Source organism: Kwoniella shandongensis, chromosome 11 (genome assembly GCF_008629635.2).
Source record: "Kwoniella shandongensis chromosome 11, complete sequence".
NCBI lineage: Eukaryota > Fungi > Basidiomycota > Tremellomycetes > Tremellales > Cryptococcaceae > Kwoniella > Kwoniella shandongensis.
This window is the reverse complement of record NC_089297.1, coordinates 442,724-456,592: the sequence shown is the minus strand read 5'-3', so window position 1 is coordinate 456,592 and position 13,869 is coordinate 442,724. Positions and strand designations below refer to the sequence as shown.

The following is a 13,869-nucleotide window of genomic DNA, read 5'->3' as shown; positions in this document are numbered from 1 at the left end:
GTAAGTGGGAAACTGTCACAGCGGTGCATGAATTATGAACAATGTATGGGTATAGCAACAAAGTCCGGGTATATCACCAACACCTAATCAACAGGTATATACACCTCGCCTCCACTCCTTCCTGCTAGCAAAACAACTCTCGTCCGAAGAGTTGACTAACGTCTCGATGATCGTTTGGCTTTGCAGTTTGACGGGGTCACATCGGTCGGTTGCGCAGAAGCAGCAGCAGCAATCGCACTGACACCGTCCGCACTGGATGCGGGGGACGTATCGGCATCAGAGGGTGTAGGAGCTGCAAAGCTTCCAGTCTGACTTTGAATGGAAGTAGGCGTGAGAGGGGGTAAAGGACTCTCTTTGTTGTCGCCAGGTAGGGTGGGCGCGGGAGTAGCCTCAGAGGCCGCATCCGTTGAGAGTGGCACTGACGCAGCTTCAGACGAAGTTGCAGTGGCAGACGATGCGTCGGTCGAGTTCGCGCTGGAGCTGGACAACGCAGGGACGGTGGTGTCATTTGTAGAAACGGTCACCTCGGGAAGAACGTTGGCGCTCGTCGTCTGGGTAGACGAAAGATCAGAGGAGGAGGAAAGTGCAGTGGAAAAGGTGGTATTGGTAGTCGCAGTGACCGCCGACGAGTTGCCCGACGGGGCATCTTCGCCTGAAGGTCCTTCAGCTACGAGACCGTTCCTGTCACAGGTGGTCCATCGACCGTGTCAGCGCGTCGTACTTCACACGCACATACGCATAATGACCGAACGATCCATAGATATACTCACGCTGCCGGCTCGCCGAAGATAGGTCCGAGAGAGGTGAATGACGAGAGGTCGATCTTCTTGACGAATGTCTGTCGATCGGGTCCACTGAACATGGGATATGCAACAATTGTCAGCGAAAGAAGCGCAGCTGTTCCTGCAGTGACTCTTGGTCGATTGGGCGGGGTGGTACTCACCAAGATCCAGCGGGGTTTGTAACCGCGTGATAAACATTCCACAATTCGGTTCCGTCGGGTGAAGCGAAAATGCTACCAAATCAGAAGCATAATTGGTCATCACTCGTTGTGCGGTGGTATTCTCTGCGTTTGTTCCCACTTACCCATTGTGCCCCGGTCCGTACTCGCCATTTCCTGAGGAGAACACAGGTCCATCCTTGATCTTTGTCCAGCTTGCAGGATCGAGCGGATCAGATCCTGTCAAGTGGAGCTGCGAATGTGGTGCTTCAGCGTCGCCGATCGATCAAACGGGAATGAGAAAACCAAGTAGGAGCTCTCATGTTTGTTATCTTGTGAGGTGACTGTACTCACAAGACCGAGACTGTATTCTGGGGAACGACAATCGCTTGCTGAGAATGTAAGACTGTCGTACGACGTCGTTAGCATTCAATTCTGCCACATTCACCAAAACTTGATCTAGACTACCACGAGAGGCAAGCACGATATATGTGGTCGGAGACTCACTATGTATCTCCCATCCAATACAAAGGCTGCGGCGCCTCATTGATATTCCCCAAATTCTCTTCCCACGCTTCCTCCGGTCGACTGATCACGGCTATCTTGGTCTTATCGATCGTGGTCGGTGTCGTAAGTGGTGCAATACACAACGACGAGCCGGGAGTATCGACCGATGAAGCGTCGATGGAGAAACATGACCAAACGAAGTAGTTGGTAGAGGAAACGACGAGGACGGTACCATCGATACTAAAGCACTAATTTGTCAGCCAGGGCTGCCTCAGAAAGGGATATCCGTCACCGAGCGACGAGCGGCGGTCGATAAGGGATATGAATAGAGGGGCTAAGCGGCCGGCTCACCCGAACTTGTCATACAGCTGGACAGGTGGACCGGGGAATGGATCGTTTGGCTATACAGTCAATTACAGAAGGGAGTGAGTCTGAGTAAGTAAGAATCCGATAGATGCGGCTATACCACTTACAGTTGCGCCGCCTTTCAACGCGTACGGTCTCTCACCATGAGAATAGTAGATGTACCAGCTCCCGTCAACCTTGTGGATCTCTGCAAGTCGTCTCTTAAGGGTCAATACCATACCATACCCCTCTCCGTACTTCCCGTTGCGTCAAATTGACTCACCAGAAGCCCAAACGGTTGGGGATCTGACCATCGTTGCATTCTGATAGGCTTGACGACGGTGACCCCCTGTACGAAGACCGCTGCGAGTCGATTGCGCCATATCAGCAGCATCCTGATGCAATGTCCCGTCACTCTAGATGCCAAACTTACTCGATAGTTGGAGCGGAGATAAGTTGTAGGCCCGAACCGGTTGTGATCGTCAGGTAGTACGACCTGAAGTGATTGATACACCGTTGGGTCAGCAAGGGCACTGGTCTGGAAGGTGCACAGCGTTGCTGTGTAACGACATACGAGGTGTCATGGTCGTATACTATTTATAGCACTACGCGATCAGCTGTGGTCTTTGGCAGCGAGGAGGAGGGCGACGCGACGTACCAATGAAGGGGTCTGCTCCACTGTTCCTAATCGACATTGAACAGTATCATCGTTATTAACTCACTTCAACGTCGTCAGAGGAGCAGTGACGTTCATACATACTGGATTGGCTATGTTGCGATACAGCTAGCTGGTCAGTCACTGTGCCACCTCGCAGGATGAATGAGTGGACGTACATTGGTGAAAGATGCTGCTCGAGCAAGACCGAGAGCAGCGAGAAGTAGTAGTGATTGTCTGAGCATGATGTATCAGCTCAATGGGTGGCAAGTCAGCGTGTGTTGGAGAGAGGAAAGGGTGATCTGAATAGTAGCCTCAGTGTCGAAGAGCTGCTTATTATATGAAGGATGATCAGCACCGGTCAGGTAAACAGAATGGGACGATATTTATAGCACATGAACACACTAATCTGCGCATTATATCATCCATCATCGCAACCAGGGTTTGTAGTCAAGCATGAAGCTGCAAGGAGGGATTAGACTCGATCGCTCGATCATTCGATCCCTCCTTAGTTCTCGACCACCTTTGACTCAGCTGACGGTAGTCATGAAACGAGGGTAGAGCGTTGAAACGCAAAGGAGAGATGCTGATCAAGTACGCAATGTCCGGCCATGGTCATCGAGTCGACACAGCACAGCCCTGAGGTCAGAAATAGAAAGGCGGGGGCACGCCGACTCCAAGTGAGTGATCGCCGTTAGTCCAAAGCGCACAGCTGACAACCCATATCCGTGCATCCATCTACTCAGCGACAAATCATCTCCCTGAATCCTGATAAGCCGGATGTCTCCCTCCCGCTACCTCATTCCTCGCATTCTTGCCTATCAAACTCCTTCCCGGTCCTCCTTGGACCCTCGCTGCTTCATCATCCGACGACTCGTCCTCCTCTGCCAGTTGACCTAAAGGTACTCCTTCCTCTTCAAAGGCATTGAACAAGGTAGAGTTCTGGGCTCGATAGATACTTGAGCGTCGACCATGTGTTGCTGAGTTCAGAGTACCGTCTGGGGCATAGCTCGCATTAGGAACTGCGCCATAGTTCCAGGAGCTTGGACCGTTCGAGTCGATAGAGATTCTTCCGGACATGCTCATACGAGGGTCTAATAAAAATCTGTCAGATGGGTCAATCGAAAGCTGAAGGAGTATACTCACTCATGAGACCAGATTCCAGACTGGTGGCATGATGAGGTGCCTCAGGCTCTCGAGAGATGTTCAGAAGGAAGACACCCATGAAAATGATGAGGAAACCGCAGATGAGGGATATCGTATTGACGACACCGGGGGTGTTGAAACCGGAAAAGAGAATGGCGGATGCAACGATAGTAGCAGTGGTGAAGAAGACGTAGTAGATGGGGTTGACACTGTAGATGATGTCAGTGACTAGCACGCCAAGCAGGAAGGTATTCTGCCACTTACACATTGGTGGAGAAGGTGTCGAGTGCTTTGTTGAAATAGTTCTAGAACGTAACAATAGTGTTAAACAGAGGCTCCCACGGTTTTTGTGACGCTTATTCGCACTCACCATCTGCACGACGATGCATCCGACCACCACGATACCAAACACATAGGTGCTTACGTGTGTAAGTTGGTTGTTACCCGCAAAAGTCAACTTGAGTGCAACACCGAAACCCTATCCAAGCCATGTTAGGACTCATACTTGTCGTACACGAACGATAAGAGCTCACCTTGATGGCCATGACGGAGACACTTCCGACAAGCGAGCAAATTGACAGGTACACCATAGGGTTTCGCTGACCGTGTGTCGGTACGACTCGGTAGATCATGTAGATGGAGAAGACGGCAACGAAGGTGATGTAGAACAGGAACGCTGGTAGGTCATTAGCACTGACTTGTAAGGGAGGATAACAAGACTTACCTGGTTTCGCAGCGTAGCTGAGAATCTCATCCACTGTTTCTACTTCCTTATCTGACGGAGCATGCAGTACGATGATGACCGATCCAATCTATTCCGAGGCTAATTGAGCGACTAGACCCGTTTGATTGGGAATTAGTGGGTACTCACGATACAAGAAGCACAACCGCAAACACCTAATCTGCCAAGCTTCTCGTCAAGAAGGAAGGACGCGAGAATAGCACTGTATACATATGGTCGTTAGCGTCAGCTGTAGGTCAAACGCCAAGGTCCCGGCAGAAGAGATAGCTTACCCGATGATGACACTCATAGCTCCTAAGGGTGTTACCAGGATAGCAGGAGCGAATGTGTATGCGGCGAAGTTGGCGACTGCGCGAGACTGTCAGCTTGGTCCCTAGAAATGGATAGTTGCGGTGAGCTGACCTTCCCCGACAACCACTGCAAAAAGCAAATAATCGATTGTCAGCTTGAGTTACTGACCAGGCGCCAAATAGAGAGTAATTCGGGGAGCTCACTCGTTATCATCCCCGCCCACCAAATGGGGTTTTGCAGATAAGCCAGATCATCCGCTACAGAGCAGGGTTCGACCATCATTAGCACGGGTCGCTCTGACGGATTGGAAGCTCGGCACGTACATGCATTCCTGGCACCTCCGCTCTGCCGTTGATGTGAATGAGAATATTCGCTCGCACTCTTCTTCGCCGCGTCGTTTAATCCCTACGCGAAAGTTGTAAGTCTTGATCAGCGCGACTTTCTACGCTTCTTCCACGGAGCAGCGTAGCGACACACACCTTTTTCGTGATAATGAAACTTGATCTGCAAGGTAGGGGTGAACCATATGAGCTCTCACTTTCTCGGCTATTGAGACGACGATAGATAGCTCACCCAATCAAGAAAGTACCACCTAACGCCAAGCCCAATCCAATATACTTGTCTTCTACCATTTTGCTCTGCGTCTATGTCCAGCTCTTCGTTTCTTCTGAGTATGCTTTTGATAAGTGCCCGATGCAGTCGATGATGCTGGGTATATACTTTTGTTGTCGACGCGTTGGAGAAGAAAGAGGAGAGAAGAAAACAGAGACGGGGAGATAGGCGAAATAGATTGGTTACTCCCCTTAGACTGGACCAACGCGACCAACCGCAAAAGCCACGTGGCACCCGACATCGAAGAGACGTGTGGCGCCGCGAGGTAGGTGATAGGGCAAATGCCAACAAGAGCAAGTATGCCTTGGAAGTATCTTTGTGACTAGTACAGTAACATGATAAACAAAATGTGATCTTCTATGGGAGACAATGCTGTGCTCGTGCCACACATTTCCTTTCTTGGCTGAAACACCATAAGTCACAGTCCTTTCAACTTGTACTCCTGCCGTGCATGATCACAGTTTCAGTGGGTCCTATCTCTTATACCCTTGCCACCGCAGGAAGGATGATCTTGTTTCCTTCTTTCTTCTTTGTGACTCAAATCACACAAATATTCCACCATTGCCCTGATACACACACAGATTGCCCATACCCACACTTACTGAGCCACCAGTGATTACCAAGTCCGCAATCGTCATCATAAAACCCTTTCACAGCCCATCTCTTTGACACCAGTCAGTCAACATTCACACCACACCACAACAAAGCCTCTGTTTTCATCTTATCATGTCCTCTGCTTCCTCTTTCTTGTCTTCAAGACGATCACGTCTTGCCTCCCGCAGCCATGAAATCCTCTCCCTCTCTTCACAATTCCTTCAGCGCCCATTCACCAAAAGACGGTTTCCACATCCTTACATGAACCCAACAACAGCAAGACACTTCTCAGAAAACGATTTGGACACACATGCAATAGCGAGTGGGCAAAGTTATGGTGGCCACAGTTTGTATTCTGTCATCTCATTGGGCCATCCCCATGACCCTCATACCATGGAGTCCCAATGGTCACCACCTCACCCTAAAAAATGTGATCATCCTCTTGTAGATGAGACAGGCATTGAGCACAACCCATCAGATGATCCTGACTCACAAACATCTGGAGCATCATCACCAGCCTCTTATGTGCCCCATCGTCTTTCACCTGTGCCAGAGTTCAGAGAGGAGAACAGGATGAACAATGTCCATGACAATCTTGATGTCGCTGCTCAACTTCCCTCACAAAGAAGCTTTTTAAACTCTGACAGTGACAAATCTGCATCCAGGTGAGTCCTCTCTCTGTATGTAGACATCACCTTGCTGACTGTAGTTATCCAAAAGTCTCGCCACAATTGACCCTAGAGAAGCAAGTGCATTCTATCACAGTGATGCCCATTCCCCACCCCCAGAACCGGACTGTCTCTCTGATAATGGCCAAATGTCAAGGTGCACCAGTGCAACATCCAAGTAAGTATTTGATTCTGGTCATAGTGGTCCGAGCTGATTACATATGTCTAAAAGTCCTTCAACATTTGGTCTTGACCAGAATGGAGTTTCAATTGAACAGGACAAATTGGTTGTGGGACATGAGGTTGAAGATTTGGAGTACTCTTCCCCCCCTTCAGAAGCAAGTTTCTCCAACGATGGCAAGTCAGTCAGGATGCTCCAACCAGTGAGGAACGGGATGGTGGGATGGCTCAATAACATGCCAAGTATGCCATTCATGTCTGAAACCACATCAACCTTGCCCAGCCCAAGAGGATCTGTCTGTGAAGAGAGTGGGCTGATTCCTGGCCAAATGGTTGGGAATCTGGGTTATCTTCCGGCTGCCCCAACAAGCGTTATTGAGGCCCGGCCTCACAGTGCCAGCACTTGGGAGCCTGGACCTATGAGCCCAGGCAGACCAACACAAACACTATCAAGGTGTGAGGGCCGCACAACAATGTTGCCCAGCCCAAGTGTGTCTTTACACAAGGACCAAGAACCAGATCAGCCATTGGCTCAATCACCTGAGCAAAGAACAGACCTCTTTGTCAATGCAACTGTTCCCCCCATACATCCCATTCAGCCATCTGAGACTGAGACATTTGGCAATGAGCTCACATGTGCCATTGAGGCTGTCTTCAACAAAGACAACAGTCCAGAAGAAACATCAGTGTCTCATACCACATCAACAAGATCTCTTTGTGATGGAACACAACATCACAATTACAGTCGTCCAATACACTCTGTTGCACCACCACCTACTCAATACAACTGGATACGCAACCCCCATCCAGACTTCACATCAACTGCTGCAGAAGCTACTTATAGGACAGGTGATAGGGATGGCAGACCTGGACTGACTGAGGGCCCCTGGCTTGACTCTCATGAAGATACACAACAATCTCCATCTCACCGTGTTGCCCCAAAGTTCAAAAGCAGACTTGGTGGACGTACATTCAGCTCATGTGCAGACCGTGTCAGAACATTTGTCAGAAGCCTTCATCAATCAACAAATTTGTCTCCTGACAGGTTGACAAATCCAGGTGAGGATGGCTGGACCGTGGGCCATGCCCAGAAAGCTGTCAAAGCTCAGCCAAGTCTTATCAATATACAGAGTGGGCGAGGTCAACCATCAGTCGGTCAGAAAAACAAGATCTATCAAGACCTTGTTCCAGAAAGTGAGGGGTACACTACATTGTCCGCACCTTCTTCTTCTATCTTCAACTCTGACACTCCTCCAAGACTGAATTCACCCTTTTCCAACCCTACCATTGTTTCAAACATACGTAAGACCAGAAGCACTTTCCCTATCGGACCCACTTTGAACACCCCAAAGGGAATGAGAGATTTCACAAATCAGCTGATGGAGGGAAATAGGAAAAGAACAAGGTTTGAGAAGGAGTTTGAAAATAGGAAGGCAAGTGAGAATGAGAGGCTGAAAGCTATCTTGTTAGGCAACGATTAGATAGGACTAGGGCAGAGAAGGAATGGGATTTGTACATATCTTTCTGACTTGTTGACTTTTTGAATCAGAAACTGGTAGCTGACCGCACACCAGTGAATGCATCACATATCTCTGGGCACAACTTCCAGTGGAATACTTACACCCCAAGAGCTACACAGACACAGGTAGAGTGATGTACTATGATTGATGTCGGCCAGACAGATGCATGTGCCACACAATTGAGAGCTTCCTGGAACTTTGTAAGGCTGAACATCAAGCTTGACTTGCAACAACACCAGACAAAGCTTTCAGTGTGCTGATGAGCTGCACCGATACAAGGACCCCTATAATTGACATTACTGGAGAAGTGGGATGCTTGTGTCAACCCCTGGCATAAGGGTGAGAACAACAAGGGACATGAAGGGCCACAAAGGCTGTTAAAGGATGATTACTATGTCATTTGACATCATAAATGTCCCGGTAAGCCTTCTTCCCCTGCTGCAAAAGGATGAGCATGGTAAAACATGTATGATAGAGTTATCCCTTGATATGCATGGGGGTTCGAAACACTTGAAGTACAGGCAACCAGGCAGTCCTTTTATAGAACCCTGTCATCAATCTTTTCATGGCATTGCTCCTATCCTTGAGCCTAGAGCGGCAGATCTACCTATAAAACTCTCTTCCAACTGTTGTTCCCTCTACATCATTGTCTGTTTGCTTGCATACCGTATAACACCTATCCACACAACACATATTCTAACTGCTTCACCATCTTCACATCATATTACTTATCAGCCAAGAAAGACAAGTTCCCAACCTTAGCAACAAAGATCCGAAATGACCCAACCATTCGATTGGTCACAGATTCCTGAAATTCCCTCCTCAGGGGGAATATATTCGAGTTCATTTGCCTCAAGTTCTGCCACCCCTCAGTACCACAGCCCTGACAGCATTTTGGGATACAAAGGCCCAGACCCAACAGCAAAGCTAATGGATGGAAAAAGCACGGTGCAACTACTGTTTCTTAACAGACATGATGCTCCTCAAGCCAACACTTCCGAATCCTCACAGGACACTCGATTCGAACTATCGCTTGACTCATACAAGAAGCCAAGCAAGAAGAATGGGTTCAAGGAACTGTTTCATTCTCAAACAAAGAAATCCTCTGGTCCCAGTCAGACCTCCCATTTCAGCTTTCAGTCTGGAGCTATCACCCTTGATTCTCAATTGCCTGAGTTTGGAAAGAAAGTGCAGCAGCTTGGAAAAGAAATTACTGAAGCTATGAACTCAATCCAAGCTCAATGGAATCGGCAACCCAAAGCCCAAGAAGACTGGCGTACCTTTTTTTATCACTGTCATGATTTTGCAAGGTACTCAGAAGCATATGAGGATGCTTACGAACATCTGAGCAACAAATCCGAAGAAGCCATGGATGTGAGAGACTCGTACTGCACCACGAAGAACCAGTTGTACAATACCATCAGGAAGGACAATGAGACCGAACACAATCCCCTTTGGAGGGTTGCAAATGAAGGTGGAAAGTGGCTTCATACATCACTGGAAGAGCATTTCTCAAAACAAACAAACTGGACAATTGGGAAGGAGACAGGGAGGCTGCTAGTGTGCTGGTTGGGGTATGAATGCATGCTGGCATCAGAGGATCATCCCACTTCTTATACATCTGCTGTTTCGGAGACCCGTTGTCAAGCTGAGCGAAATTGGAATTATCTGAAGGGCATGCGGCAAGGCTTGTCACCATCTGAAGCAAGGGCACGCGCATCTCGGGGACCTCAATATTGATAAGTGTGTGTAGTCTGGGAGCAAAGGGAGGAAGCAGACGGTCATCAGTGTTTGTTGAAACAATCAAGGTGATGTGCTGCACAGAAAGGATGATAGTGTCTAGACAAGGAAGGGGTCTCTGTTTATATTGAGGGCGTTATCATAAACATCAGGGAGTTGCAGTTTATAGCCAAGGCCATTCTGAACATATTTAGGGCTATTCTGCCTGAATGTGTCCATGCATGTGCCATGTCAAACAACATTTGTAAAGGTGTGTAGGCCTCTCTAGTGGCCAATCATGCTCTCCAAGTATCACCTCACACCGAATTTACATTTATAGGTTGTATAATCACAAATGTAAGTATGACTCCTCACTTGCCTAGAACCCTGCTACAGCAATGTCAAGGGTGGTTCTCATATTATACAAGACGATAAGTGTTCAAAACCAATGGACATACAGCATCTGATCTTGCCAGATATTTACAACATGGAACATCCCCTTCATCACACTTATCCATCCTACATTGTACAATTCAGAGTGATGTGACACACTTGTCCCAAAGAAGCATACCCAGTGACCTGTCAACAGTGGTGTATGGTCATAGGTAATTCAGATGCACCACCAGTACTTCATCCAACAAGAATCGCTCTAGGAGTTTCCATAGCGAGCAAATAGTTGCCAAACGCATCGCGAATCACTACACCACGGAGTAAGAAGCCACCACGCTGGAAAGGAGCACTAGGCATTGTCGTCGAAAGTAATTGGGTATCATCCGTAGTTGCATCCGAGACTGGAGTATTTCGTGTAATACTCCATCATCTATGAGAATTCTATATTGTCGCCGTGGCTGCTGCATAACTCCCGTTTGACCCGAGCTAGAACCCTTCATCACGGCCTCTATGACGGACGAGACTCGTCTCTTGACAAGGTGGGACCTCTGAAGATGTCGACCGCATTCTTGAGCTGCTCGAGGAAGACGAACATGCAGATGGTGTTGGGTGTGAGCCGAACTACGAAGGGGTCGTCAATCAGGAGATGAACCAAATTTGCTCGAGATAACGCCTCGACTCACTCCATGCAGGAAGCCATCCCTTGAATAAAAACCTCGGGCCTATATCATCGGTTCATTAGTGACTGACCGCGCATACGAAGTTGCCCGCGTGCAATGACTCACCCTCGAGCTTCAAGCTCTGTGTGATCAAGCCGATAGGTCCAGGTCCGCCAGCTCCGTACTTCATGTTCATAATTCTACTCTTCACAACATCTGCAGGAGCACAGATTGTGGTAGCCACGGTACCAGCCAAGGCGGATGAGAGGAAGTGAAGAGGCATGCCGTTCTGCATAACGTTGGCGGAGAGGAGCGCGTCCTTGAAGAAGTCGTAGGTGACGAGTTGGGAAGCGTTCATGAGGATTGCTCGGATCTATTTGAAGCTATCAGTCTCAGCACAGTAAGAAAATTGTAGATTGGGGGTGTCCACTCACGGTGTTGGGCGCCAAACCTCTCGCGAGAGATGACGCTCCTTCATCTTTGACCATACGGTATACACCCTGAATAGCATTCCTGTAATGCAGTTGCTGATCCGCAGGCTTGGAAGGGTCGGCGACCATTCTGATGAATGCGTACATATCAGTGTCCGCCAGAGTAAGGTCGCTCGAAAGCACACTCACCTGACCAGGATGATGTCCGCTGGGTTTCCGGCCAAACCACCCAAAGCACCAGCCGTACTCGCACAAATCACCATGTCTCCCGTTGTCAACTTCTTTGCTCCATGATGTGACATTGAGTTCTTCAAGAAATCGTATGCCCCCAATCTCGTCATACTGTAGGTCATCTGTCTGAAAATCGAAGCCGTAAGACCGGTATACAGTCCTCGAACACCTGCAAGAAGAAAATGATTTCAGCCAAGTGCAACTCGTGACAGGTGGCTGCGAGGATAGCCTACCATTTTGTTGTAATACACCTCGGACAGCGTTGATGAAGGTAGTCTTTCCCGTTGTAGTTTGCATTCGTCTATGTGATCGCGTGACGGAATTACCGCACGTCAGGGTCAGCCATCCGCCTCGGGGTTGACAGTCTTGGAAGAGACGAACTCACACTCTCATCACATCAAGGGGGTGAGTACAGCATGCAGCCACTATGCCGCAGGTCAGCGAGCTGTCCGTTCGCGACACAGACGTATGTCGTCAATGCCGCACGCTAACTCACTAGAGGCAGCGGCACCTGATCGGGTATCGCCGAGATGGTAAGGAAAAAGTTGGAGAGTCGCCAATAGTGACAAGCACAAGGAGGAAGATAGGTGGTGAGAGGGAACGATCAGCTTCACTCCCATTGGCTATCTGCCCAGATTGCGGTCAATCTCACCTCCGAGCCTGCGCAGGTGTGCAGCATGTTAGCCCATATATATAATCTGCTTTGATGAGAGAGAACCTTCGGCGACCCGGATCTATTCTTGGAACAGGAACAGAACTCACCATAACGGATACTTTTTCTGAGGAGCGGCGGACATGATACAGAAGGAAGATGAGCACAGGTGAAGCCGGATAGAAACAGGAAGGGGAGAAGAGTTGCTTATGAAAGCGAACGAGTTTGATAGGACAGATCAATATCAGTTGTATTGTTAAATCTCATCTTTTTGCTTGCCTGAAACCTGAACCCGGAGTCGGCTTTCTTTTTCCCTGCGACCATGTTAACGTACTTCGGATCCCGGACATCTACGACAACTCCGAGGGGAATTACATCAACAAGAAGCTAGGTGCGTTACAACAACGTTTCAGACTTGACTTTTAATCAACGTTGATAGCATTCCTCATTCTCTTGGAGCGACAAGATTCAAAGCCGTCAGGATGACGTCCGCTCTATCAACCGTCAATGCTTACCTTCCCAAGGTTCTCACACCGATACATCCTGCTTTCCCATACCCCATCATTGATCTCTTCGGAGCTATGCGTTTGTCTTCTGTGGTGGATTGGATGGCTCGAGGGGTGTTTGACTCGCCCTTACCTCCAGACACCCCTACGAAGGACAAGTCACGGAAGGGAGGAAAGCTCATGATCAAGAAGAAGGAGAGGGCATCTGCGCTCCAGGAGTGCATTGGCATTCTGGTGGTTGTTTTTGGTGGTGAAACGTTCCTTGGTTAGTAGCTACTTTCGAAATACTAGGAACTGAGCTTTACAGCTAACACAGGATGTTTGTGCAGCGCTTTGCACAGGGTCTACACCATCATGGCTCATCAGCCCTAACATCGCGCTGCTCTTCTGTCTCACTCGTGAGTCACGTCATTTCCATGCATCCTGTAGTCCTGCTTCTGATGTGCAACATTACCGCAGACGTTATCCAAACTCGAACGCCTTTCCGCCGGCTTCTCCCTGCAAAACCAACTCTTGCGACCGAGCTCTTCCTCTCCCTTCCCGATGCTATTGGTCGTACCCTGCTCCTCACCAAGTTCTCGGTCTCATCAGTGCTACACCCAACATCACCCAACACTCTCCCCGCTACACCTACTACGCTTCTGCTGGTTCCTTTCATCCTCGCAGTCCCATTCGCTTCTCTCATCTTCAGCACATTCAACTTCTTCTCACCCTCGCCTAGGCTCACGACCCCGGCAGAACTACAACCTGGAGGATGGATGTTAGTCGATGCCTGGGCACCCCTCGTGATTCCCGCTTTGTTCTTGAGTTTGATCGGACCAGTGCAGGGGTGGAACTTTGGAATGGGACTGGGCGTGAGTGAAGACGAGGCAGTCGTGATCTGTATGGGAGTGGTATGGGCTATTTTCACGCTCAGAGCGGTGTATAATTTTGGGTATAAGAAGGAACAGTGGTCATCACTAATCGGTCTCGGGGAGAAGAAGATCAAAGTTCAATAGAGGGAAGGTCATCCGTGTGCAGTAACAATCCCGGTAGATGTGTATGAACGTGTTTAGATCAAGAAACTAGCAGCTGACCAGTC

The 13,869-nt window shown here is 48.9% G+C and overlaps 4 protein-coding genes across 4 annotated transcripts; 1 reads left to right on the top strand and 3 right to left on the bottom strand.

The window, feature by feature from the left end:
• Nucleotides 1-155: 155 nt before the first annotated feature.
• On the bottom strand, nucleotides 156-2,692 carry CI109_106047 (uncharacterized protein; the record flags this gene model as incomplete). The annotated part of the gene is made up of 14 exons (XM_065967764.1): nucleotides 156-681; nucleotides 771-854; nucleotides 944-1,015; nucleotides 1,087-1,193; nucleotides 1,295-1,346; nucleotides 1,448-1,687; nucleotides 1,799-1,848; nucleotides 1,921-2,000; nucleotides 2,076-2,155; nucleotides 2,226-2,288; nucleotides 2,367-2,385; nucleotides 2,451-2,476; nucleotides 2,553-2,560; nucleotides 2,627-2,692. 14 exons carry the CDS (start codon nucleotides 2,690-2,692, stop codon nucleotides 156-158), a joined length of 1,473 nt encoding a protein of 490 aa, XP_065823836.1.
• Nucleotides 2,693-3,200: 508 nt separating this feature from the next.
• On the bottom strand, nucleotides 3,201-5,258 carry CI109_106046 (uncharacterized protein; the record flags this gene model as incomplete). The annotated part of the gene is made up of 13 exons (XM_032005058.1): nucleotides 3,201-3,541; nucleotides 3,594-3,802; nucleotides 3,858-3,898; nucleotides 3,964-4,071; nucleotides 4,127-4,269; nucleotides 4,318-4,405; nucleotides 4,465-4,537; nucleotides 4,608-4,683; nucleotides 4,738-4,752; nucleotides 4,830-4,883; nucleotides 4,950-5,031; nucleotides 5,106-5,130; nucleotides 5,200-5,258. 13 exons carry the CDS (start codon nucleotides 5,256-5,258, stop codon nucleotides 3,201-3,203), a joined length of 1,314 nt encoding a protein of 437 aa, XP_031860570.1.
• A 5,559-nt stretch (nucleotides 5,259-10,817) lies between these two features.
• Nucleotides 10,818-12,427, bottom strand: CI109_106045 (uncharacterized protein; the record flags this gene model as incomplete). Its single annotated transcript, XM_032005060.1, has 10 exons — nucleotides 10,818-10,930; nucleotides 10,993-11,031; nucleotides 11,095-11,341; nucleotides 11,403-11,529; nucleotides 11,589-11,799; nucleotides 11,864-11,931; nucleotides 12,016-12,055; nucleotides 12,127-12,141; nucleotides 12,283-12,290; nucleotides 12,393-12,427. The coding sequence occupies 10 exons, from the start codon at nucleotides 12,425-12,427 to the stop codon at nucleotides 10,818-10,820; spliced, it is 903 nt and encodes a 300-aa protein (XP_031860572.1).
• Nucleotides 12,428-12,604: 177 nt separating this feature from the next.
• On the top strand, nucleotides 12,605-13,786 carry CI109_106044 (uncharacterized protein; the record flags this gene model as incomplete). Its single annotated transcript, XM_032005061.2, has 4 exons — nucleotides 12,605-12,612; nucleotides 12,722-13,053; nucleotides 13,118-13,186; nucleotides 13,248-13,786. The coding sequence occupies 4 exons, from the start codon at nucleotides 12,605-12,607 to the stop codon at nucleotides 13,784-13,786; spliced, it is 948 nt and encodes a 315-aa protein (XP_031860573.2).
• Between the last annotated feature and the right edge of the window lie 83 nt (nucleotides 13,787-13,869).